Source organism: Rhinatrema bivittatum, chromosome 6 (assembly GCF_901001135.1).
Source record: "Rhinatrema bivittatum chromosome 6, aRhiBiv1.1, whole genome shotgun sequence".
Lineage (NCBI taxonomy): Eukaryota > Metazoa > Chordata > Amphibia > Gymnophiona > Rhinatrematidae > Rhinatrema > Rhinatrema bivittatum.
Window position 1 is genome coordinate 204112798 of NC_042620.1, and position 27477 is coordinate 204140274.

A 27477-nucleotide genomic window follows, 5' to 3' on the forward strand; every position below is an offset into this window, starting at 1 on the left:
ATCTAATCCACTCTCTGCCACCTCTGGTGAACCATACAAGCTGCATAATAAAGATATATTCTCTGTGTTTGTGCATCTGAGTCTAGCCTGGTGCTACAGTTCTCTACGGGGCTCCTCCCCGTGGGAGTCACTAACACTGTTGCCCCTAAGAATCCACCAAACTCCTCGATATCATAACAACTGGACTATGCCAGCTCTAACATGAAGCACCACCCCTCGACAAGCTGATCCATCCTATCATTATGATATAATTTATACCCTGGTATAGCACTGTCCCATTCATTATCCTCTTTCCATCAGGTCTTGGAGATTCCAATTATGTCTCTCTCTTCATTCAGTACTATATATTCTAGCTCTCCCATCCTACCTTTCTGGCAATAGCATACAGACATTTTAAAGAATGAATTTTGTTGATATTAATCTGCTTATCACTTGACAGGGGTATTCTGGAATCTTTTAACTCAGGCAGTTCTTTACTTATAGGAGCAAATAAGAGTGGAGATGATGAGCGGTATACTCAGTTGGTGATAAAAAAACAAAAGTGGTATAGCGCTAAAAGTTCATGGATCCTTATAATGGACAAATCAATAAATGAACAGAAGAAAGACGTAATATAAGCATTTCCACCTGTTATTCACAAGTGATTGGAAAAAGGTTTCGGTCCCCCAGCACGGACCGTGTTTCGCCACATGGGCTGGGTCGGGAGGGACAGAGGCCCAGAAAATCTACTGAAAAGGATGTATCAGAGAGCTTCCAATAAATAGCTGCAATCAAATCCATATGCTTACACGGAGAAAACATGGATATCGAGTAAAAGAGCCTTGCGGGGATTATCCAAGAGAGGGTAAACAGGCAAAATAAACTACAGCTTGCAACTGTCCAAACAGTCACCATTGGCGTCTATATAAAGCAGACCTTTTAACCGAGTGTGTTCAAATTATTCAAAATGACATGGAGGCTCCGACGCAAACAATATTCATCAAGAGGCAGCTGAATTGGTAGGTAGATGTCGTCTAGACATCTACTAAGCACAGTAGAGAAGCAGGCACTGCACTCCAGTTATATTATGCACACAACGAGGGAATGCAGAAAATTGAAATCAGCAGTCCCATACTTCGAATTTCATAAGGAAAAATCTTTAATTCATTAATACGGCATACTCCATTGCTTACAGATGCACAATTTCTCAGACACGAGAGGTCCCCCGACACGGACCCGTGTTTCGCCAAACGCAGCTGCGTCGGGAGGGACAATAATTTTTTGGCAGAGAGCTCTCCTTGTACAAAACTACACTAAGACGCTAAGGCTTAAAGTTTTGAATACAGTTAAAAATTTATTGTCCCTCCCGACGCAACCGCATTTGGCGAAACATGGGTCCGTGTCGGGGGACCCCTCGTGTCTGAGAAATTGTGCATCTGTAAGCAATGGAGTATGCCTATTAATGAATTAAAGATTTTTCCTTATGAAATTCGAAGTATGGGACTGCTGATTTCAATTTTCTGCATTCCCTCGTTGTCTAGACATCTACTTACATCTGCGTCATTTTGAATAATTTGAACACACTCTGTTAAAAGGTCTGCTTTATACAAATGCCGATGGTGAATGGTTCTTAACTTATAGGCACATAGGCTACTATTGCTTTTATTAGAACCTCTCTATCAGGATGCCCTAACTTCTCTGTTATTTTAGTATCCCTTTGAAGATACCTCACTCTGAACCTTGAGCTTTCCCCCATGATCCTTTTTAAAAGCTGCTCTGTCTCCTTTCTGAAAGATAGTGCTAGCAGCTTGGTTCCACTCTGGTTATGGTGGAGCTCATCCTTTTGGAATAGGCTCCCCCCTTCCCCAAAATGTTGCCCAGTTCCTAACAAAATGAAAGCCTTCTTCCCTGCACCATTGTCTCATCCATGTATTGAGACTCTGGAGCTCTCCTTGCATCTGGTGTCCTGCACATGGAAGAGGGAGCATTTCAGAAGCATTATGACATTCTTCATTTTATTCTCCATTCCTTTCCTAATAATTCCTAACATTGTTTGCTTTTTTGACCACTATCACTCACTGAGCTGAGGATTTCAAAGTATTGTCCACCTTGACACACACATCCTTTTCCTGGGTGGTAACTCCTAATATGGAACCTAGCATTGTATAACTACTTTTCCCTATGTGGATCACTTTGCACTTGTCCACATTAAATTTCATCTGCCATATGAATGCCCTGTCTTCCAGTCTTGCACAGTTCTCCTGCAATTTTTCACATTCCACTCAACTCGGAATAATTTTGTGTCATTTGCAAATTGATGATTTATCTCATTGTTTCCCTTTCCAGATCATTTATAAATATATTAAAGAGCACCTATCCCAATGCACATTCTTGAGTCACTCTACTGTTTACCCTTCTCAATTTAGTCCTACTCTCTGTTTCCTATCTTTTAACCACTTTGCAATCCAGAATAGGACTTTGCCACCTATCCCATGACTTTTTTCTTTTCTTAGGAATCAAACATTCAGTGGAGAAGGGTAAACAGGGATCTGCACTGGGACAAGTGCTCTTGATATATTTATAGATGATATGGAAAGGGGGAACAATAAGAAATGTGATCAAAGTTGTAGACGACACAACATTATCTCGAGTTCTTAAATCGAAAGCGGATTGTGAAAAACTGCAGGAGGATTTTGCAAGATAGCAAGGTCCTCATGCAGTTTTTTTAAATTTCATCTGTCAAATGGCAGATGAAATTTAATATGAAAACTACTAAAATCTAATATTCTAAAAGCTTACCTCCCATCTTAAAATAACTGAGAAGAGCCACATTTTCACCTTTCTTCAAAAGTCAATTCATCTCAGCTCTAATATCTTTAGGTAAAGAGTTCATGAGTAAGGAACTGTTATAGAAAATGCTCTAGCAGTATATTTCACAAGAGGAAACATAAGAACCATTCTTTCATGGACTTCAATACTGTACTGGAAGTATAGCATTTACAATGATTTTTAAGGTATTGAGGACCCATTTCTTATTATTAGCCATCTCTTACATTATTACATTACTGCAATAATCTCACAATAAATATCTGGAAGACTTGCATAAATCACTCTTCGTGATTATCTGTATTAGTAATCTAAAAAAAAAAACCTGACCATAAATACCATTAATTTGTATTACATGGTTGCTAGGAAAATGTACAGTTGGATATTTACAGTCACAACTTGGCCAACCGGAACTTCAGTACAGAGGAACATTATGTTAAAACCTAATGAGACAGTAAAAAGCTATTCACGTCTCTTTAATCAACAAAATACCTGCTGCATTTGACTTCATACCTTTAGCTTTTCTTTCAGCATGGCCACCTCATCTCTAAGATCATCCCGCTCACTTCTGACACAATCAAAGAATTCTTTTTGCCTTTCTAATGCCTGAGTTTATAGAACCCAGAGAAGAGGCAAGAGAACCAGAAGAGAGAGAGAAGAGAAAAGTAAAGGACACACATGAAACATTAAAGAACAGTAAGAAGCTAAGCAGTTGCTGAATAAGTGGAAAAGATTAGAAGTGATATTTGCTTATGCAGTCATGCTTCAAACAAATATCCAAACAGGTTGTTAAAATAACTTCCCTCTTCTCCCCTACTTTAAAGTAGTTTTATTTGGGTTAGAAATTGTATAGTTTGTAGTTTAGAGTACTTTCCTAATCAATCCTAATATCTCTTCCTTGTTTCTCTGTTGTTGCTCAGTACATCTGCAATATCTCAAGACTTCTTTCTTCATTCTCACTATTTATATAATAGGAATCCCTGCAACAGACTTATCACCATCATGCTTTCTGAAGACTTGACAGTTTTTCATTTCTACCATCCACATATGTTGTTAAATCAGAAAACTACCTGCTTGCTTGGCATGGCATTGCACCCAGATTGTTAAAACTACTACTTTTTTAAAAGATCCTGGAATATTATATTCTTTGTGAAAAGAATGTAGGTTGCACACTTCTGTGAGTAAATTCCAAAACCCTTTTCCATGGATGCACTGGAAAAAAAAAGTTAATTTCTGGCTGGATACCAGAAAGCATATGATGTCTCTTTTGAATTCCTTAAAAAAAAAAAAAAAAAAAAAAAAAAAAAAAAAAGTGTCCCAAATATCTAAGCCCGCTTCCATCTATTTCTTCACCATAATAAAAAAAATTATTTACCCCTAAAACCTGTGGTACATGTGGCCAATCTTTGCATAAAAACCCATTCTTTATCAATCATTTTACAAACAAAATTCAGCTGCTCCAGAGTAACTTTCCTGGAAAGTTCCTGGCCTGAGATACTTCTTTTTTAACTTGCATAACTTAATCTGCAGCAAGATAGCATCACAGGAGATTTCAGCTCAATCCCAAAGGAGGTAATAACTTCTTGGAAGCCCTATGTCACCCATTTTATTAATTGTGTCTGACCCACCATTGCTAGTCATTTTTTTTATATCCTGGTTTGGTCTTGCTGACCCCTCCCTGCCATTTATCACCTTTGAGAGCTTTTGCACATAGACTTAAAGGAAAACACGAGAGGGTGGTGGAGGGTCAGATCAACAAGTACCATGTCAATATCCTCCCTCCTTAAGCTAGATAGGAGCTCCTACCTTCTAATACTTTACTACTGTATAGTAACTATACAATGTGTTTTTTTCATGAAGAATTTTGGAATATATTTTAAACCTAATCATATACTCTAAGTATTCAGTAAAATTGGTTTAACTTCTCCCCTTCCCACTTATTTAAAAAATGTTATATTCCACCCTTTCCCAGAAAAGCAGTTTACAAAATATGTTCTTGCTTTAACAAAAAGTAACTAAAGCAGTTCTTTCTTTGCAAACAAGTTCTTCACTGAGTGAGTATAAGAAAAGAAAGCAAATTTCCTTACCTGTAAACAAGTTTTCCTCTAGACAACAGGATGAATTAGCCATAACATGAGGGAGATATCATCTGATGGTGGTAACATAGACCCAGCCTTCAGAGCTCAGTGACGACTTTACAGAGCATGTGCGGGAGTTCCTGAGCATGCACACTGCCTCATGAGCCCTTTAGTCTTTTCCGGAGTTTTAAGTTTAGCAAGGAAGTCAAATCTCCAGGAAGGTGGGCGGGTATTAAGTATGGCTAATTCATTCTGCTGTCTACAGAGAGCCCTGTTTATAAGTAAACAAACTTGATTTCTTCTTTAACAAGTAGGTATGAATTAGCCATAATGCATGCGAAGTCCAAAGTTGAGGGTGGCAGAGTAGCGCAATCACTTAAGTCAACCCAGCCCCACCATGTAGAAAGTGGACTACTGGGTGAACATGTTAGACAGAACTGCTTAGTTTCCTCAGGACATGCTGTCCAGACCTTAGTGGGGTGTGAAAGTGTGAAGAGAGGACCGACCAAGCAGCAGTTTTGCAAATGTCTTCAATAGTAGTGGCTCTGGGATAAGCCAGTGAAGTTGTCTTGGCACTTACTTGAAGGAGCCTTGACAGAATCTGTAATCTAAACTGGAGGAGTAGCTCAGTGGTTAGAACCGTGGGCTATGATCTAGGGGAGCCAGGGTTCAACTCCCACTGTCACTCCTTGTGATCTTGGGCAAGTCACTTCACTCTCCATTACCTCAGGCACAAAATAGATTGTAAGCACTCTGAGATAGAGAAATACCTACAGTACCTGAATGTAACCTTCTTTGAAGAGGATTAAAGGACAGGACTCTCTTACAAGTGCACATCTTTCTTTTGAAAAGAATGTAGGTTGCACAATAGCTTGTTTAATGTATAACATAATTTGCAGTGAGTTTGTAGAACCACTCTATTATGAAAAAACTGAAGGAAAAGTGAATATGAAACCAAAGCCTGTAGTTCAGTCATGGCCATGAGAAACATCATCTTTTAGGGGAGAAACTTCAAGTCCATTGACTAGAGAGGTTTTAAATGAGGCTTCATGAATTGAGCTGGGATTACTTTGATGTCCAAAGGCACTGCACGTTTACTGACCAGAGGTTTGGAATACCATAGTCCTTTCATTAATTTAATATCAAGTGGTAGATACGTCGGAGCCCCTTCCAGTTGCTGGTGATATACCACAATGGCACAAGGATGAATTTTGACTGAAGAAGTACTAAGGCCCGAGGACAAGAGACAAAATAGGTATTGAAGTGAGTCCCCCAGGCCACAGGAGAAGGGATCTAGCTGGCTGGTCCTATATCAAGTCGAGAACCTCTTTCATTTGAAATCATGGGATCTTCTGGTTGAAGACTTCCTAGCAGAACATCCTATACTTTTTTGAGTACAAAGAGATTACTGTATTGCCATCACTGGCCCTCACAGTTTACATTTTGACAAGTTCAGGTGGAAGAGCCTGCTCTCCTCCTGTGTGACGAGAGTTGAAGGCATTCCCTATGGAACCGGGACTGACTCTAAACGCAGACAAAATATGGATACCACACTTGCTGTGGCTAAAATGGTACTACGAGGATTATCCTCTTTGTCCCAAAGGACTTTCTGGATGGTCCTGGCAATTAAAGGAATTGAGGGGTAGACAGAGTAGACTGATGTGCAAGTCTAGCACAAAAGCATTGGGAGCTGATCTGTAGTGGCTCGGATGCATGAATCAGAACTTCTCAAATTTTTTGTTGGCTTCGAAGGCAAAAAGATCAATAATCAGCTTTCCCTAGCAATTGAATAAGTCAATAGGGATTTCTTGATCAAGGGACCACCTGTGCAATTGTAACATTCTGCTGAGGCAATTCACCAACATGCTTGGATTCCTGGAAGGTAGATAACCTGAAGATGAGCATTGTGATGTCTTGCCCACAATCAGATTTGTAAGCCCTCATGGCAGAGGGTGTAGGATCACTTCTTCCCTGCTTGTTTACAAAGAACATGGCCACCTGATTGTCTGTCTGGAACTAGATTCTCTTTACCAAAAGAAGGTAAGAGCGAGCCCTTAGAACATAGTGGATGGCTTGCAGCTCCAAGTGGTTGATTTGTAGAGGGCTTTCCAGTGTGGACCACTGTCCTTGGGTCGATGCCACATCAGGGAGCACTTCCAATCCCTGAGTGGAGGCGTCAGTAAATTAACTTGATGTGGTGGAATGTGAAATGAGAATTCCACATTTAGAACTTCCGGATTCATCTACCATTGAAAGGATGCTTTGTCTTGGACAGGAGAGGTTCTAACTTCCTCCTCTAATTTTCAGGGCATAAGAAGTCAAAGAAACTCCTTGTGCACTGGAGTTTGAGGACAGATATCCTCTTCAGAAACCCAGATCAGTTCATCATCATCACCAGGGGCTGTCTGTACAGCCATGGAGGAACTCTGCACTTTATCTATATCTGTCATGTCAACGGGGGCGAAGGGGAGCTGTGAAGTGCTCAGCAACAGTTGCCTCAACACTTCCTGTCAAATGGTACCTTCGCCCATGGATGGCACTGGCCAAACCACCTGCAACACCCTAATCTCAGCAGTGGGACTTCTGACCTAATGTGCCTAAGTGCTCTGCTTGACACAACGGATGGCACCTTGGCACACTGCCAAGTGTGTCAACTGCAGCTTAGAGTGTAAACTGCTGCCCTTAAGGGGACATCCAACTACAACTGTAGCAGTTGGAGTCATGGTCCGGGCCCAGGTAGCAATAGGAAATGGCATGCATATCTGCATATACAAGCCCTGAAGCCACTTACCATGGGCTTTCTTGGCCTTGGACTCTTCCATACTCATCGTGCTTTTACTTTATTTAATTCATATAACTTAAAAGTTCTGTTTTTTAGGGGCTGCTTATGCAATGGCAAAGAACAAGACCAGTAAGTTGAAAAATTTTAAGAAAGAGGGTGGGATACGTCTGTGCAGTAACTTGGAAAGACTGAGGAACTCACAAAGCAGTATATGCATGCATGGGAACTCTTGTATATGTTCAGTAAAACCTTTACTGAGCTCTGAGACCTGGGTCTGTCTCAGTTCCATCAGATAACATCATATTATGGCTAATTTATGCCTACTTGTCAATGGAGAAAATATAACGTAACCTCTATGAATAATGAAGAAAAGGCGATAGCACACCCTGTAAATAAGGAAAGTGGCATCACATCCATATATGACATCCAACATGATAGGCCAAATGGTTATTGGGTGACTAGTGATATCACTGGTATCCATCAACTGCTGGACCCCACATACAATTTTACTTTTAACATCACCTTTACTTGCTGTTGCAGATTGGGATAAAATTAATAAACATTTGGAAATGCAGGAATGATTTTTTTCAGATGTAATGCCTTGCCTAAATGGCTACTTTCAGGGAATAAAATTCAAGGTTACACCATAACTTAAAGATAACTTTAGCTATTTATTGGTCAATCCCACATTTTGTTTTACCACACGTGATGTCATCATTAAAGCCATTATTTTACAGTGACTGGTGTAACAAATTTACAAACCGTCTGTTGTTTTCCAGTATTTATTTCTCAGTAGAACCTTCCTTCTTTTTTAAACGAGTCCCTGAAAGTGTTTTATCAATTCAAACCTAAATCTTCAGAATCTATTTCTAATCACTACAAGAATTCCTTGGATTATCATCTATCTTTATGAGTCTCTGTCAATAACTGATAAACATCAAAGTGCTATCTAAAGGCTTGTGCAAGTCATACCCCTATCTTTTTGTCTTTCCAATCTATTGTTTCCTGAAGGTCAGAGATCTCCCTGACAAAGCTCTCCTTTTTCAGTTGTAGCTGTCGGATTTCCTGAGAGAGACAAGAAGACAGAAATAAAAGGAAGAGAAAAGTTATCTAGAAGAGAAACTCAAGAAAGAATGGCAGCAAAATAGAGTTGTAACACAAAATAAATATGATAACATAGAAGAGAGAATGTCATCCTATTTTCTGCTCTTAAAATATATTTTTCTTTTATTTTAATTTTTTAAGTGTGTTACAAACAAATATAACTGGCAATGCTTGCCTGCTAAAAACCACATTATAACAACCATGATTTGATAACTTACTTTAGTCTATCCACAACCATCAGCAGTCCAGTAAGGCCTTAACAGCAAAAATATCTACACCGAGATCTGGATTCAGTTCCACAGCCCAGCTCATGTGAGGGGAGTGGGAATGGGGAGAGGAAGAGATTTGACGTCCATGACAAAAGTACTACACAGTGCATGCATACCAGATTCTGGATGGACACACAATCTGTAGTTTCTGACTTAAGCCTGTCCCTAAAATGGCCAGGTTAGATTAGTTTGCACATGAACATGGTAGCAGGGGAGGGAGCGCAAATGAATCCTAAACAGGTACAAATGAACGTTCAGGGGGCCATAACCATAAAAGAAGCTAATTCTCACTGAAAAGAAGGAAACTTCTAAGCAAAAAAACCCAAATCCTTCACATTTCCATATGCCTTTCTTACTGAAAAGGGGGTGGGTGAGAGACTTTGATAAGGATCAAATAAATTCCCTTTACAGCAGGCAAGTCTGGTTATGGACTTGCCTACTGTAGGTGTCACTCCAGCACTGGAGAGAAAAGATCAAATAATCTCTATTATGTGTGAAGGCAGATATATCATCAATTAGAAAAGGCACCCACATAAATACTGCCTGGAATAAAGTCAGGAAAAATGCATGTAAAATGATTATAAAAACACTTTTACCCTTATTTATTCAAGAAGTGAGAATCCTGATATTACAACTAACAATGATGATGCAAAAAGACATGTTTTAAAGGCTATATTTGCTCAGATATCAATTTATACTTCTTTTCTTTGATCTTTCATTGCTTATCCCCCCCCCCCCCCATATCAGCTTAGGTACAAAATTTAACATAAGCTTTTGGACGATACTTTCAAGCAACTGCATGTTGTGGCATTTATGCGCATATATGGCTGTACATATTTTTACCATAGTACTGCATAATCCACACGTATAATATACGTGCATTTTGTACTTCTACCCCGCAATATACGTGCATTTGTTGGCTTACATGGAATATATGCATTGCATTAAAAGCAGAGTTGCTTATCTGTAAGAGGTGATTCTCTGCGAACAGTAGGATGTCAGTCCTCACATGTGTGACATCATCAGATGAAGCCTGGCACAGAAAACTCAGTGAGCATGCTCATGCATGCAATACACCAGGCGTCCACGTGGGGTCCTCTCAGTCTTATATCATAGAGGTAAGAAAAGAATACAATAAAACAAGGAGAAAACCTACATAGTGAAAACCCAGATCCGCAGGGTGGCAGGCAGGTTTCTTGACAACTGTCATCCTGCTGTCCTCAGAGAATACCTATTGCAGGTAATGCGATGTGAATGAGCAGATCGAACTCCATGTCACAGCCCTGCAGATAGCATCCAACCGCTTGCAAGCGAGCCACAGATGCTGCTATGGCTCGAACAGAGTGAGCCTTGACAAGACCCCCAAGACACAATCCCAACTGGCCATACAGAAGAAGATGCAGTCTGCTAGCCAATTAGAGTGCATCTGCTTGGTAATGGCAATCCCCACCCTATTCTGAAGAAAAGAAACAAAAAGTTGAGTGAACTGTCTAAGGGCTTCTCTCCGCTCCAAATAGAAAGCTAAGGGGCTTTTGCAGACCAAATTGTGCAGGGCTCGTTCGCCTTGGTGCAAATAAGGCCTGGGAAAGAATGTTGGCAGGACAATGGACTGGTTAAGATGGAAGTCCGATACCACTTTAAGCAGAAACTTAGGATACGTTCATAAGACCACCCTGTCATGGAAAAACTTAGTGTAAGGTGGAAGAGTCCCTAAGGCCTGAAGCTTACTGACCCTGTGTGCTAAAGTAATCGCCACCCAAAATACAAGCTTCCAGGTCAGGTACTTCAGACCACAGGAGCGTAGTAGTTCAAAAGGAGCTTTCATCAGCTGAACTAATACCACATTGAGGTCACAAGACACAGCAGGAGGCCTTACGGGAGGCTTCAACTGAAGTAGGCCCCACGTAAAACATACAACTATAGGCTGTACAGAGATGGGCTTACCATCTACACCACAGTGATATGCGCCAGTCAAACTCAGATGAACTCTAATGGAGATGATCTTCAACCCAGCTTCTGAAAGGTGTAGAAGGTAGTTAAGTTGGGGAGCAGGTGAAAGGATCCAAAGCCTTTTGCTCATATCACATGGACTTTCTATTGGAAGGCTTTCTGGAAGCCACCAGGACCTGAGACACATCTTCCATGAGATCAAGTGGCTGCAGGATCACCCTCTCAACATCCAGGCTGCGAGCAACGGGGTCTGGAGGTTGGGATGGCGCAACCTGTCTCAATACTGGCTGATGAGATCTGGGGAAGTCCCAAGTCTGATTGGTTTATGGATGGAAATATTCAGGAGCAGAGGAAACCAGAACTGTCTTGGCCAATGTCCTCACAAAGCTTCAAGAAAGTCTTTGCTACCAGTGGAGCTGGAGAATACATATACAGGAGACCCTCACCCCAAAAGGCATCAGAGACTAGTTTGCCATATGTCCTATACAGGGAGCAGAACTGAGGGACCTTCCTGTTCCAAGGCACTGTGAAGAGATCAACATCTGGGCTTCCCTAGAGGTTAAAAATCAGATTTGCTACGCTTTGGTCCAGGGTAACATTCATGGGATCTGAAGGCACGACTCAGTCTGTCTGCTGTCATATTCTCCATTCTAGCGAGATATGCGGGCCTGAATGCCATCCCATGGGAGAAGGCCCATAACCAGATCTGTGCTGCTTCCTGACACAGGAGATACAATCTCGTACCACTCTGCTTATTGACATACCACATTGCCCCCTTGGTTGTCAGTCTGTATCAGCACAATTTTATTCGATAGCTGATCTCTGAAAGCCCACAGCACATACCTGATCGCCAGGAGCTCCAGGAAATTGATTTGTCAGAGACGTTCCTAGGTCGACTCTAAACCCTGGATGCTGAGTCCATCTACATGTGCTCCCCAGCCCAGGATGGATACATCAGTGGTTAGGACAATCTGAAAGGGAGAACTTTGGAAGGATACCTCCCTTTCCAAAGTCAAAAGTACTTTCCACCAAGACAAAGAGTCCTGGAAGTACGACTCAGATACGCTCCTAGAGGTCCTGAGTGGCTTGAAACCTCTGTGACCTTAAGGTCCCTTGGGCCTTTCGCATGTGTAAACGTACCAAGGGAGTGACATGTACCGTGGCAGCCATGTGGCCCAGCAGCCTCAATATATGCCATGCTGACATCTGCTGGCTCTGTTGAATTCCCACCACAATGGTCAACAGATTGGTGGCCCATTTCTGGGTCAGGAAAGCTTTGGCCTGAGCTGTGTCTAGCAGGGCTCCAATCAATTCCAATTGTGGTGACAGGCTGAGATGTAACTTGGGGTAGTTAACAACGAACCCTAGTGACTCCAGCACCCGGATGGCCAAGCGCATGGACTCCTTTGCCCCTGCCCAACAGGTGCTCCCAGGAATGATCCCTGCATGCTGTTAGGTGCATATAAATTTACTAATGTAAAAAGCTCATTGTCTATGGACTCTTTTACCCCAATAAACCTCTCCTCTGCATCTCGGAGAGTTGCATTCACGTCCACCACTATAAATCTAGAGAATAATATGTCCACCCCACAATACCTGTGTTTGACAGTTGCTAAGGCTAAATATTGTTGAAGGAAGACTGCACAAGAGACGCTCATTATATCTGCAAAGATAAGTCTCCTGACAGAAAATCACATTAACTCACAGACCTTCTGCCTCTTGGAACAACCACCATTTAGATGGGGAATTCAGCTCTTTGGCATTCAAGGATATAATTTTCAGTAATGAACTGAGTGACCCTATAGCTTAGAGGTCCCTTAAGCCCCTTGGCCCTTTCCACGAGACACCACTACATTAAAATCTCTCCTCTTAACAGCCTTCTCACCTTCCCATCCATCCTCCCCAACCAATCCCCTCTAACAGCCATAAGAAACATAAGAAATTGCCATGCTGGGTCAGACCAAGGGTCCATCAAGCCCAGCATCCTGTTTCCAACAGAGGCCAAACCAAGCCACAAGAACCTGGCAATTACCCAAATGCTAAGAAGATCCCATGACACTGATGTAATTAATAGCAGTGGCTATTCCCCAAGTAAACCCGATTACTAGCCGTTAATGGACTTCTGCAAGAACTTATCCAAACCTTTTTTGAACCCAGCTACACTAACTGCACTAACCACACCCTCTGGCAACAGATTCCAGAGCTTTATTGTGTGTTGAGTGAAAAAGAATTTTCTCCGATTAGTCTTAAATGTGCTACTTGCTAACTTCATGGAATGCCCCCTAGTCCTTCTATTATTCGAAAGTGTAAATAACCGAATCACATCTACTCGTTCAAGACATCTCATGATCTTAAAGACCTCTATCATATCCCCCCCTCAGCCGTCTCTTCTCCAAGCTGAACAGCCCTAACCTCTTCAGCCTTTCCTCATAGGGGAGCTGTTCCATCCCCTTTATCATTTTGGTTGCCCTTCTCTGTACCTTCTCCATCGCAACTATATCTTTTTTGAGATGCGGCGACCAGAATTGTACACAGTATTCAAGGTGCGGTCTCACCATGGAGCGATACAGAGGCATTATGACATTTTCCGTTCTATTAACCATTCCCTTCCTAATAATTCCTAACATTCTATTTGCTTTTTTGACTGCTGCAGCACACTGAGCCGATGATTTTAAAGTATTATCCACTATGATGCCTAGATCTTTTTCCTGGGTGGTAGCTCCTAACATGGAACCTAACATCGTGTAACTACATATTTTTCCCTATGTGCAACATCTTGCACTTGTCCACATTAAATTTCATCTGCCATTTGGATGCCCAATCTTCCAGTCTTGCAAGGTCCTCCTGTAATGTATCACAGTCTGCCTGTGATTTAACTACTCTGAATAATTTTGTATCATCCACAAATTTGATAACCTCACTCGTCGTATTCCTTTCCAGATCATTTATATATATATTGAAAAGCACCGGTCCCAATACAGATCCCTGTATTGGGACCGGCATGCGCCCACCTAGAAGGCAGCAGGATGCTGGACGGCGGTGTCTCCCCGTGGGACACGTGGGGAGACCCACCGGGAGCTGGGGAGGTCTGCAGTGGAGCCAGGAACGGCCAAGGAGGCAACGGAGGCTTGGAGCGTAGGCGGCTGCCCAAAACCACGAGGGAGGACAGGCCAGGACCTGGGCACCGGGAGTGGGCCTGCCGCAGATGGGACACGCAAAATGCATGATCAACACAAGATCCTTAAACTCCCTCCTCCTTTGGATCCTGATCTGAGACAGGTCTTGGAATATCTTTGTAAGCCTTCCATTGCAGCTAGCCCATCTTACATGCCTGAGTTAGCAATTTTTCTTTTAAAGTAAAGCTATGGAAGCATGCCACAATGTCTCCGTTGCTTTTCTCAGGGGGCTCCCAGTGATCTCTGGGCTCGCTATCAGGCCAATCTAATAAAGTCGTGCAGAAAACAGGCGCTCAGTATTGAGTGCCCACTTTCCTACCGTGTGCTCAGCCACCTCTCCTGGGTGTGCGATAAAATATTTAAATGAGGGGTCACACTGCTAAGTTTGCGCTAGTGACAAATGTATGCCCCTAGTGCCTCCTTGGCAGGGGGCGCCCAGGAGAGTTGGCTGTCAGTGGGTTAGGAAAACAGCACTCAATTTTATGAGCATCTGTTTTCCTAACTTGTGCACAGCCACTGGTTAGGAAAACAGACACTTGTTAATTGAGCGCCCCCTTTCCTAATTTGACCACTGAAACACCTTCTTTTAAAGCCTTTATATTCCCACGATATTAAGACGAAGGATGTACAGAAAAACAGTATTTTCTGATTTTCTGTACACTTTTTTGGGCTGCTCAGAAATTAACGCCTGTTCTGAGGGTCAAGCGTACTTTTTTTTTTGGATCTGGGGAGAATAGCTAATAGTCTCATCAACATGCGTTTGCACGTGATGAGCGCTATTAGTTTCACGGGGGGTTGGACACACGTTTTAGATGTATTAATCCCCTTATAGAATAAGGGGGTGTGGATGCGCGTCCAAAACCTGAATCCAACCGCAGGTTAAACAGTACGCTCGGCTGAGCATGCTGTATTGGATCGGCCTGCTTATCTTTATCTACGGTAACACTGCATCCTCATTAGATGAGATCAGAACAGTTGTGCATATACTGTCCATCACTTGAAAGCAATCACTGAGTTCTGCACCCTCCAGAACCCCCCTGAATCTCAAGTTCACTCATCTGGATCTATTCTCAAGATCCTCTAGATGCTTGCTGAACTCCAATTACAAGATCACTAGCTTATCACATGCGGCTGCAGCATGCCACTGCCCCATATCAGAGGCCTGCTCTTCCAGCCTCATTTCAACATCTTTCACCAGACATCCTAGTTCGAGCATATCATTGTGCATTTCGGCCGCAGTATCAACTATTTCTTGTTTTCTTTTATGCATGCCGCCTCTTAGCTCCAGAACCAGGTTTTAAATTCTTCTCTGGTTGGTATGTCTTCCCCAGCCATCATTTTCGCCTTCTGTCCTGAGCGCTGCTACAGACGCGTAAGAAAAGTGTTTTAGGTCCACTTTTTTATTCTGTGCCACCATCTGGAACCACCATCTGGAACCATGCACTGTTAACCCGCGATTGGACCCAAGTTTTCGACATGCTAGCGTTACCCCTTTTTCAGTAAGGGGTCGAAAACGCGCATCCAACCCCCCCGAACCTAATAGCACCCGCAACATGCAAATGCATGTTGAGGGCCCTATTAGGTATTCCCGCGCGATTCAGAAAGGAAAATGTGCACAGAAAAGCAGTAAAAACTGATTTTCTGTGCACCCTCTGACTTAATATCATGGCGGCTGTCTAAAAAAAGGCGCTAGGGACGCGCTAGTGTCCCTAGCGCCTCTTTTTACCTATTTTTACCACCGACCCTAATTTGAATACTGAATCGCGCGCACAGGAGAGTGGCCTGCGCGTGCGCCGGGAGCACGGGCGTTCGCCCGCTCTCCTGCGGACTTTACTGTATCGGCCCGTATGTTATTAAACATCTTAGGTTTCAAAGCTATTTCTGCAGGTAAAACAATGCTTTATTCATAGAAATGGGCTTTTTGAAAATTGCCTGCCTATATGCACATAAAAGTATATGCACTGGGCCCTCTATGCACATATTTTTCCTCATAGTGTGAAGGGGCATTCTATAGGAGGGTTGGGATGGGGGTTTGGAATTTCGCATATAAGGGCAAATTTTCAAAATGTTGCAAGTAGAAAAATTAGCAAATACACACATAAGTATCTGACTTAATATCATGGCGGCTGTCCAAAAAGAGGCGCTAGGGACGCCTCAGAAATCCACAGTCCAATTCAGAAAGCTATGCAACCAGGAAACCCTCAGCTCTCACCTATCCTCAGAGTTATTCCACATCGACCCTTCGGATGCTGACACTGCGCTGACCTCTTGGATAAAAATCACTAACAAAGTGGCCGATGCAGCCTGCCCGCTTTCAACCAAAATCATCAGTGACAACAATGACAAAAAAAAACCATGGTTCACGCCACAATTAACAACTTTGAAACGTGAACTTAGAAAAAAGGAGCAGAATTGGCGAAAAAACCCCTCCTCATCTAACTTATCGGCCTTTAAATCACTCATGCACAAATACAGGATCGACATTCTTCAGACAAAAAGAGACTTCTACTCTCAAAAAATCAATCACTTCATCCACGACCAAAAAGCCCTCTTTTCCCTGGTCTCATCGCTCACCAAACCACCTTCTTCAACGATCCCAGATGACAAAGCTGCCACTAAAGCTTCCGATCTTGCCACATACTTCAAAAATAAAATAACAAACCTACTCGCCTCCCGTACAAGCAATAAAGTTCCTACCCAACATCATTCATGCTCTCCTAATCTACTACTCAGCCCAATATATCCTCAACTTTCCTCAGCCTCCTCGCCACAAACGGCCCGCTTAGAGGATTTCGAGCTTACATCTTCTTTAGAGATTGAAAACCTTTTAAAGAAACTCAAGCCATCCTCACACCCTCTAGATGCAATTCCAGCTAACCTTCTCATAACCTGCGCTAAAGACGTCGCTAAGCCTATCACCCAGATCATCAACGCCTCTCTATCACAAGGCCTGGTCCCTGACCCCCTCAAACTTGCCATCTTAAAACCCTTATTAAAAAAACCAAATCTCTCTACAGATAACCCAGCAAATTTCTGCCCGATTGCTAATCTTCCGATCATTGCCAAAATCCTGGAAAGAATAGTCAACAGCTCTCTGAATTTCTTGAAAATAACAACATCCTCTCCCCGGCTCAATTAGGCTTTCGCAAATCCCGCAGTACCGAAACTCTTCTTTTATCTCTGTCAGACAACATTCTCATGAATCTAGAAAACAAACGTCCCTGCTTGCTCATCCTCCTTGATCTTTCGGCCGCCTTTGACACGGTCAACCATGATTATCTCATCGAAAGACTATCCGAGATCGGCATCAAAAACAAAGCTCTAAACTGGTTCAAATCTTTCCTCCAGAACAGATACTACAAAGTTAAGATCAATAGCAAAGAGTCACCACCGTTCAGTTCCACATTAGGGGTCCCTCAAGGCTCTTCGCTATCCCCTACGTTATTCAATATCTATCTTCTCCCGCTTTGTCATCTCCTTTCCAATCTAAAGTTAACCCATTACTTATATGCAGATGACGTCCAAATCCTTATTCCTATCACCGAATCACTTCAAAAGACCGTACTTTTTTGGAACTCCTGCCTCCTCTCCATTAACAAACTCCTGTCTAACCTTAACCTGATACTCAACACTGACAAGACAGAATTCCTCCTGATCACTCAAGATGGCACCCTTCCATTGAATAGCTCTCACCTTCCATTGAATAGCTCTCACCTTACGCCGCTCCCAGTTCTCTCCCCACGGGTCAGAAACCTTGGGGTGATCATGGATAACCATCTGAGTTTTTCTGATTTCATCAACACTACGGTTAAAGAGTGCTACTACAAACTCCAAGTTCTAAAAAGGCTTCGACCCCTCCTTCATTTTCACGATTTCAGGTCAGTGTTACAATCCATCATCTTCTCGAAAATGGACTACTGTAATTCACTGCTTCACAGTCTCCCAGTCTACACCCTAAAGCCTCTTCAACTGTTACAGAACGCTACAGCAAGGTGTCTCACTAAATCCAACAAAAGAGATCATATAACACCAATTCTAAAGAAGCTCCACTGGCTCCCAGTCAAATCTCGAATCCTGTTTAAACTTCTATCAATCACCCACAAAGCCATATTCAACAACACTCCACTGGACCTCAGAATCCCTCTTCAGCTTCATACGTCTTCCCGACCGCTAAGATTAGCACCTCCCATGAAAACATCTTTAAGTAAAAGAGCTCTATCCACAGCAGGCCCCAAACAGTGGAATCTGCTTCCTCCGGAGCTAAGGCTGATACATTGCCCCAACACGTTCAAAAAAAGACTCAAGACATGGCTATTCGGTCAAGCATTCCCTTAACTTACTTAGTCTTCCACAGCTCCCATAGACTGTTTTCATACTGTTGACGTCCAGAACCTATGCTCATGTTTTTACTCATCAATAAGAAATTTCTCCCTCCCCATGCGCTAGTTTCGCTCTAATAGTGCATACTGCTACTGTTCCTAGTTATGTTATGTTATATTATCCAAGTTGTTCACTCCCTTGTTCATTGTAAGACATATGTTGTCATTGTTTTCTACTTGTTATAATGTAAACTGGAGTGATAAGTAATTCTGTTACCTGACCTTCGGTATAAAAAAAGTTATAAATAAATAAATAGCATCTGCTCACATATTCCGTAATTCATAAAAGTTGAAAATACATGTGTTTTCATTTTCACGTGCACATATAAGTGCATAACAAAGGGCAGTCTGGGGTGTTCCAGGCCAGGTCTAACACCTGCTCATTATCTGGCATAAGTGATATTAAAGCTGTTTATTGTGTAGGACTGAGTGGGAAGTCTGGGTAAAGTGTGGAGAGTTCAGGCTGAAGAACCAGGAAGGTCTCGATGACCTTGAGAAGGACTGGATAAAGTGATGGACTAAAATAAACTGGTTAATTTAATTTTACACACATTTTAAAATTGGCTGATTTACGGGCATAAATCAGTCTTATGTGAATAAAGTCCTACTTTAGCATGTAAAATATATGTGCATATATTTTTTAAAATAGATAGGAAATGTATACACATTCAATGTATTGATATATGTGGTTTCAATGCCTTGCATATATTTGTGCGTAAACATGAATATGCACGTACGTTGAGGGGTAGAGATATGGATATTTTATAAAACGTGTGCATATCATACGTGTGGATTATAAAATATTTGCATTGATCTGCTTACAGCCATATACACATGTAAATGCCACCTCGTACATTTGTTTGAAAGCCGTCCTCATTGTTTTATATTTTCAAAAGTATGTACAAAATTTTTGTGGAAAATCTATCTGCACAACTTAGCAGATGTAAACATGTGCGGATGGATTTTCATGAATACTTATCAAAGGAAAAGTACTCACAGACATTGCACAAATGAAGGCAGTTATAAAATTACAGCCTTAAAGCTTATTCCTTTACAATGTTATCCTTCATTTTTTTTGTTTACCATTCCCATATTACTGTAATCTGCCATCTTATAAAATAATCATAACTTCGTTTTCAATTCAAAGTGGCTACAGTTTCAGTCTCTACATTGTTCGTATTTACACAGTATGATTTAGTTTACAATCTGTGTGAAAAATGGCATCTAAAAACCAACTTCCTTTCCTGCTCTTTATACCACTTGATGGTGCCAACTTCCTCATGGAGAATCAAAAGAAAATTAGGTGACTAGCACTGTGACTCCCCATCAAAAGTTAAGCCCCATTAGTGGCAGGTTATAAGTGGAGGTTTCATTAAATCAGGAGTAAAAAGGGCAGACAGACAGATTACAGTTTGATGATAGATTTTATGCTCATGTAAGACCCTCAACTCCTGTACAATATCAACTAACTATATCAGAAATTTCAGTTTATTCACAGTATTAGAGCTTTAAAAGCTAGTCTCTGCTCTAGATCAATGTTATTTTATACAGTATCCTGTGACATTATTATAGGCTTATTTAATCTCGGATAAAACAAGTTTAGAGATGTGAAATCTAGGGCCAGGTCTAACACCTGCTCATTATCTGGCATAAGTGATATTAAAGCTGTTTATTGTGTAGGACTGGCAGCTTGCTGAATAATTCTGAACAAACTGTCCTATACTTATCCAAAAACACCTATGTAAATAAGATATTCTAAGTTAACATACTCTTTCCTAATTAATTAGCTCATAAGAACATTTCTTGCAGTACTATGGGTAAAATAACTTACCGTAAGCATTTCCTCTCTCTGCTGCAGTGTCTCTTTGACTTCATTGAACTGAAACTGCAACACATTCTGAGCATACTTTTGTCTTTCCAATTCCTGGCAAAATAAGAGAGATTTTATTTTCTAGATTCAAGTACGAATCTTCATCATGAAGGTACAGTACAACTAATTTATCAGAAAAGCTAAAGACAATGAAACTAATGTCTACTATTTGTTTAACATTAAGTACTGCTCCAGAAAAAAATAGTCAAGACCTTTTAACAACAGAGGGCAGCATAAGCCTTTTAACAAGAAGCAAAATGCTAACTGGACATATTTTACAAATTTAATCCATTCAGACTTTTATAAGAGAAAAGTTTAAAACTGATAGGTCAATCTGGATTTGACTCCAACTGCTGCATCTTGGACCCCGCAAAGAATGATAACACTGATATCCAATGAAACCGCATCCAGATCATCATTCAGCAACACCTGGAAGCTGAATCCAGTACATAAACTTGGCTCCATAAGAAGTGCTGCAATGGTTGGGTTAAAGAAAATGATTGGAGTGGCTTAAATAAGAAAAGTTATGACTGAATCTGTTGCCAGAGGATGTGGTCAAAGCAACTAAAATAGGGCCAATGCAACACACTGTGCTCAGGCGAGCGAACTGTTTAACCCATGATTGAACACGGGTTTTGGACACGTGTCAACAACCCCTTATTCTAAAAGGGGATTAGCACACCAAAAACGCATGTCCAACCTCTTACAAAGCTAATAGTGCTCATCACATGCAAATGCATGTTGATGAGGCTATTAGCTATTCTCCCCCGACTGAAAAAAACCCCATGCATCCAATGCGTACATTTTTACCCTCAGAAATTAACATCTGCTCAGAACAGGCGTTAATTTCTGAGCAGCCCACAAAGAGTACAGAAAAGTAGAAAATACTGCTTTTCTGTGCTTCCTCTGGCTTAATATGGCGATATTAAGTCGGAGGAACCAAAAGGACCAGAATGTTTAAAAAAATTTTTTAAAAAAGTGTGCCGGCAGTCAGGTTAGGAAAAGGGATGCTCAATTAACAAGCTGTGGCTGTGCACAGGTTAGGAAAATGGACACATAAAACTAAGCGTCCATTTTCCTAACCCACACACAGCCACCTCTCCTGGGCGCCAGCTGCCAAAGAAGGTGCTAGAGGAACACATTTAGCATGACCCCTCATTTAAATATTTGATCACGTGCCCAGGAGAGGTGGGTGTGTGCATGTTAGGAAAGCGGGCACTCAGCACTGAACACCCATTTTCTGCACAGATTTATTGCATCGGCCCCATTGTGAAGTTCAAAAGAGGGTTGGACAAGTTCCTGAAGGAAAAGTGCATAAACAGTTATTAGCCAGGTAGATGTGGGAAAGCCAACACATATTTATCTGTCACTTTCTCATCCAAGCACAAAATGACTCATAACATAATAAAAATAAGACATAATAAAATCAAACAATGGTAATTAAAAGCATTATACAATAATATATCTGATATAAAGAATATCAATTGTCTAACCGATCACTTTATGTGTCAATCTCATTGGAAAACCTTCCAGAATCTTATCAACTTAACATAGCCAGGAGAGGCTGTTTAAACAACCAGGTTTTGAAGCTGCTGTTTAAAAATCCATAAATCATAAATAAAGCACAATTCCTTGAGAAGCATGCTCCAAAGAACTAGAGCCCATCTGAAAAGCCTCACTGCCTCATCTGAGTAGAATGAGCCACTCAAATCGATGGGACCTCCAATAGCCCTTCTAAAGCATGATCTCAATAAGCAAGAGGAAATACTGTTTCCCACTCAAACTAAAATAATCTAGAGTGAAATTGTTCAGAGATCTAAATACCAACACTAATATTTTAAACTGAATTCTATACTGACATTGACTCTACCAAAATGATAAGGGGAATGGAACAGCTCCCCTATGAGGAAAGACTAAAGAGGTTAGGACTTTTCAGCTTGGAGAAGAGATGGCTGAGGGGGGATATGATAGAGGTGTTTAAAATCATGAGAGGTCTAGAACGGGTAGATGTGAATCGGTTATTTACTCTTTCAGATAATAGAAAGACTAGGGAGCACTCCATGAAGTTAGCATGGGGCACATTTAAAACTAATCGAAGAAAGTTCTTTTTTACTCAACGCACAATTGGACTCTGGAATTTGTTTGCCAGAGGATGTGGTTAGTGCAGTTAGTATAGCTGTGTTTAAAAAAGGATTGGATAAGTTCTTGGAGGAGAAGTCCATTACCTGCTATTTAGTTCACCTAGGGGTAGATTTTAAAAAAATGCGCGTTCGCGTACTTTTGTTGGCGCACCAGTCGCAAACAAAAGTACGCTGGATTTTAGTAGATACGCGCGTATCTTCTAAAATCCAGGATCGGCGTGCGCAGCCTGCCTCCGTTCCCTCCAAGGTCGCTCCAAAATCGGAGCGGCCTCGGAGGGAACTCTCTTTCGCCCTCCCCTCACCTTCCCCTCCCTTCCTCTACCTAACCCACCCTCCGGCCCTATCTAAACCCCCCCCCCCACCTTTGTTCACGGATTTACGCCTCCCGAAACCACGCCCCCGGGCCCGCCCCCGAAACGCCGCGTCCCGCCCCCAAAACGCTGCGTTGATTGGCCCCGCCCCCGACACAAAACCCCGGGACTTACGCAAGTCCCGGGGCTCTGCGCGCGCCGGCAGGCCTATGGAAAATAGGCACGCCGGCGCGCCAAGGCCCTGCTCGCGTAAATCCGGGCGGATTTACGCGAGCAGGGCTTTGAAAATCCGCCCGCTAGAGAATAGTCACTGCCATTAGCAACGGTAACATGGAATAGACTTAGTTTTGGGGTACTTGCCAGGTTCTTATGGCCTGGATTGGCCACTGTTGGAAACAGTGGCCAATCCAGGCCATAAGACCCTTGGTCTGACCCAGTATGGCATATTCTTATGTTTAGTCCGCATCCTTACTAAAATGAAGGTTTCAAACAGTCGGTATAACCCCTGCCCAGGTCATCTCCTAAAAGATATCAGTGAACATATCTCACTTCCCTAGCCCAGTTAGTTAATCTTTCTCTTAGTTCTGGTATGTTCCCTGATATACTAAAGCAGACTTCTAATCTTCCTATTCCCAAAAGAAAAGTATGGACCCTACTGTTATTAGTAATTTCCGCCCAATTGCATCCCTAACCTCACTAGCCAAGATTATAGAGTCCGTAGTACTCCACCAATTAACAGACTATATCAATGAAAATGCCATCTTTCACTGTAATCAACATGGTTTCCGGAAAGGTCATAGTACTGAAACACTTCTTTCCTCCTTTGATACTATCATCTGTGGTTTCGACTCCAATATCGATTTCATCTTAGTTCTTCTTTATATTTTGACTACTTTCGACACCCTGGGTCATGAAATTCTTTTTGCAAGCTTGTAATCCATTGGCATTAATGACACTATTCTCAAGTGGTTCACATCCTTCCTGTCCAATCGTCCTCAGCAAATCAATATTGGTTTACACCACTCCAGTTAGTACACTATCCCTTCTGGTGTGCCTCAAGGTTCTTCACTCTCTGCTATCCTGTTCAATATCTACCTACTTCCCTCTCTGTCACTTTCTAGCCAGTCTAGGCATTGACTTCAAAATCTATGCCGATGAGATGCAATTTTTCATATCATATAACATGACTTGCTCCAATACCATGTCCAATAGTTTGTACATCAAGTCCATCAGCACCTGGATTTCTTACAACCGTCTAATACTTAACACTTCTAAAACAGAAATGTTATATCTATCCTCCATTCCATAATCTTCTTGCAATCCTCCACCTCACCTAATTTTCAACAATGTTCCTATTCCCATAACTACCCGAACTACTCTCCCAGTTATGTCCCTAGAACTCCCCTAACTTAGCCAGCTAAATTCTAGCAGGATAAGTGCCTAAATAAATATTTATTTAACCATCTAACTTCAGAGGTAGACAGCTATATGCTTTTGAATATGGACCTTCTAAATTTTGGGAAAGCAGTCAGGAGAGCAAATACACAAATGGAAATAAAAATAGCTAATACAGTAAAACAAGGAGACAAGACTTTTTATTTATTTATTTATTTTAGATATATTAGGGACAAGAAGAAATGCAGATATGGGACTGTAAGACTCAAAGTTTAAAGAAGGATATATAGAGGCTGCAAGGAGAAAGCAGAATTGCTTAACAAAAAAGTTTGTTCAGTGTTTACTGTTGAAGAGCTTAGAGGAGAACCAAAGAAAACTGACACAAATAAGAATGGAAGTGAGGTAGTTCTCAAGCAATTTTCAGAAGACTGTGTTTGCAAGAAACTAAAAGTAGATAAAGCAATCGGAGAGTACTAAAGGAACTTAAGGAAATTCTAGCAGCTCCACTGTATGACCTTTTCAATGCTTCTTTAGACTCAGGAGTGGTTCCAAAGGGATGGAGACAGGCAGATGTGATTCCTCGTCACAAAAGTGGAAGTAAGGAGTCTGAAAACTATAGATTAGTCAGTCTGATCTAGTTGCAAGTTAATTAATGGAACTGCTGCTAAAACAGAGGATACTGCAGTTTCTGGAAACCAATGCACTATAGGATCTAAAGCAGTATGTTTTAATTAGTGTCTTATCAGAGGAATCTAATCAATTTCTTTGATACAATGACCATGGAGTTAGATCGAGGGAGAATGCTAGATGTAGTATATTTGAATTTCACTAAGGCCTTTGGCAAGTCTCTCATAGGTGACAAACAAAATGATCACCCTAGGTAGGAGCTTTAAAGTGATTGACAGGGTTAGAAACTGTTTGAGTGGGAAACAGCAAAGGGTATTTGTAAACTGAGTTCACTCCGAGAAAAAGGGAGTTACCAGTGGTATGCCACAGGGATTGGTCCTTGGTCTGGTTCTGTTCAACATTTTAAGAACATAAGAAATTGCCATGCTGGGTCAGACCAAGGGTCCATCAAGCCCAGCATCCTGTTTCCAACAGAAGCCAATCCAGGCCACAAGAACCTGGCAATTACCCAAACACTAAAAAGATCCCATACTACTGATGCAATTAATAGTGGTGGCTATTTCCTAAGTAAACTTGATTAATAGCCTTAATGGACCTCTCCTCCAAGAACTTATCCAAACCTTTTTTGAACCCAACTACACTAACCACATCCTCTGGCAACAAATTCCAGAGCTTTATTGTGCGTTGAGTGAAAAACAATTTACTCTGATTAGCCTTAAATGTGCTACTTGCTAACTTCATGGAATGCCCTCTAGTCCTTCTATTATTTGAAAGTGTAAATAACCGCGTCACATCTACTCATTCAAGACCTTTCATGATCTTAAAGACTTCTATCATATCCCCCCTCAGCCGTCTCTTCTCCAAGCTGAACAGCCCTAACCTCTTCAGCCTTTCCTCACAGGGGAGCTGTTGCAGAAAGGCTATTGGGAAACTTTTGCAGCAGATAATAAATACCAAGATCAGCAATAGGGAAGATATGCTGCAAGGTGTGAAAACCATGAAGGAGACATTTATTTATTTAAGATGGCCAAACAGGTAGAAAAGGCAACAGCAAAAGTCAGAAGGATGCTCAGGTGCATAATGAGAGAATAGCCAGCAGGAAAAAGGTGATACTACCTCTGTATAAGTATCTGGTGAGACCTCATTTAGATTAATGTGCACAGTTCTGGAGACTGCACTTTCAAAAGCATATAAATCAAATAGCGTTGGTCCAGAGGGAAGCCACTAAAATGGTCAATGATCATCATAATAAAGTACAAGAAGGAAAAAGGGAGATATGACAAAGAAAGAAGGCTTTGGAACACAGGGTCAAAGAAGTGAAAGGGAATAGATTAAGGAATAATCTAAGGAAATATTTCATTATAGAAAAGGTGGTGGGCACTTGGAACTGCCTCCCTGTGGAGGTGGTGCGGAGGAGAACAGTATCAGAATTCAAGAATACATGAGGCAAGCATGGAGGATCTTTTAAGAGAGAGATGTGGATGGGCAGACTGGTTGTGCTGAATGGTATTTACCGGTATCTGCCATAATGTTCTAAGTTCCTAAGTGTATCTTCAAATTTAGGATCATGAGTCCAAAATGTTAATTCATTTAATGATAAACTATAAAGGATCTGCAAGAAGCAAAGCAATGAGCCAGCTCTGAACTGATCAATGGTGTCTGAATGGAGGCAAACAGTGGAAGGGATGTACTTTTGATATTTCTGGATTGCTTTGATCATAGTCTTTTCATTGAGCGCTTGAAATTTCTCGGGTTTACTGGAACTGCATCAAAATATATATATTGGGTTCTTCGGGGTTCAGAATGCTCATTGTGCTTGGGAGTTCCCTAAAGTTCAGCTCTTGCCCCAGTGTTCTTCAATGTATATCTTGCACCACTGGCCACACTAATCCACATCTATGGAACTGAATGTTACTGCTTTGCCGATTATAACAATTGGTTGCCTATCTAGGAGCAGGTCAGTTGGAAAATCTAATAAAACTAAATGCATGTGTAGATGCAGTAGACAAGTTAAATCCTCTGAAATATGAGGCACTGAGTCAGAAGAAGAGATAGAGTACTGATCGCCTTTCCTTATATAGCATGAGTAACCTTGACACCAAAAGAAAAGGTTGCTAGCTTAGGGATCACTACGGACTCCAAACTGATCATGCTATGTCAGGTGCCAACTGTAGTTTGTAGTATGTTTTACCAGTTGGGGCAAATTCAGCAGTCAATAATAGATTTAAAAAAAGATCTTGCTACAAACATTCACGCCTATATAATTAGTCATGTGGACCACTATAAAGCCTTATGTCAGGGCATTACAGTTGCATTAATAAAGTGATTACTTCAAAATACAACTGATCACTTGTTGACTGGTTCAAAGAGGAGGGACCTTGTTTCAACAATACTGGCTGAATTACATTGGCTCCCAATAGAGCAGAGCGTATAAATTTAAGTTTTAAACTATTGATAATATCCTTCTGTAATGATCCTAAGTTGTTTGCTTAAGACCCTGTGATAAAGGAATATGGTTTCCTGGTCAAGGTTAATTTAATTTGGAACAGTGTGAGGCTAAGCTATGACAGCTACTCCTAAGACTATATTT

The 27477-nt window shown here is 41.4% G+C and overlaps 1 protein-coding gene across 20 annotated transcripts in view; it reads right to left on the reverse strand.

Moving 5' to 3' along the window:
• The window catches only part of LRRFIP1 (LRR binding FLII interacting protein 1), a 359409-nt gene that overhangs the window by 68006 nt on the left and 263926 nt on the right, over nt 1-27477 (reverse strand). For 17 of the 20 annotated variants that reach the window (XM_029606446.1, XM_029606440.1, XM_029606439.1 and 14 more), the window contains 3 exons: nt 20375-20467; nt 8638-8730; nt 3319-3411 (listed from right to left, as the gene is read on the reverse strand). In XM_029606446.1, coding sequence (XP_029462306.1) covers nt 3319-3411; nt 8638-8730; nt 20375-20467 — 279 coding nt within the window. The remainder of the gene's footprint in view (nt 1-3318; nt 3412-8637; nt 8731-20374; nt 20468-27477) is intronic. The other 3 variants (XM_029606447.1, XM_029606434.1, XM_029606432.1) reach the window with 2 other exon arrangements.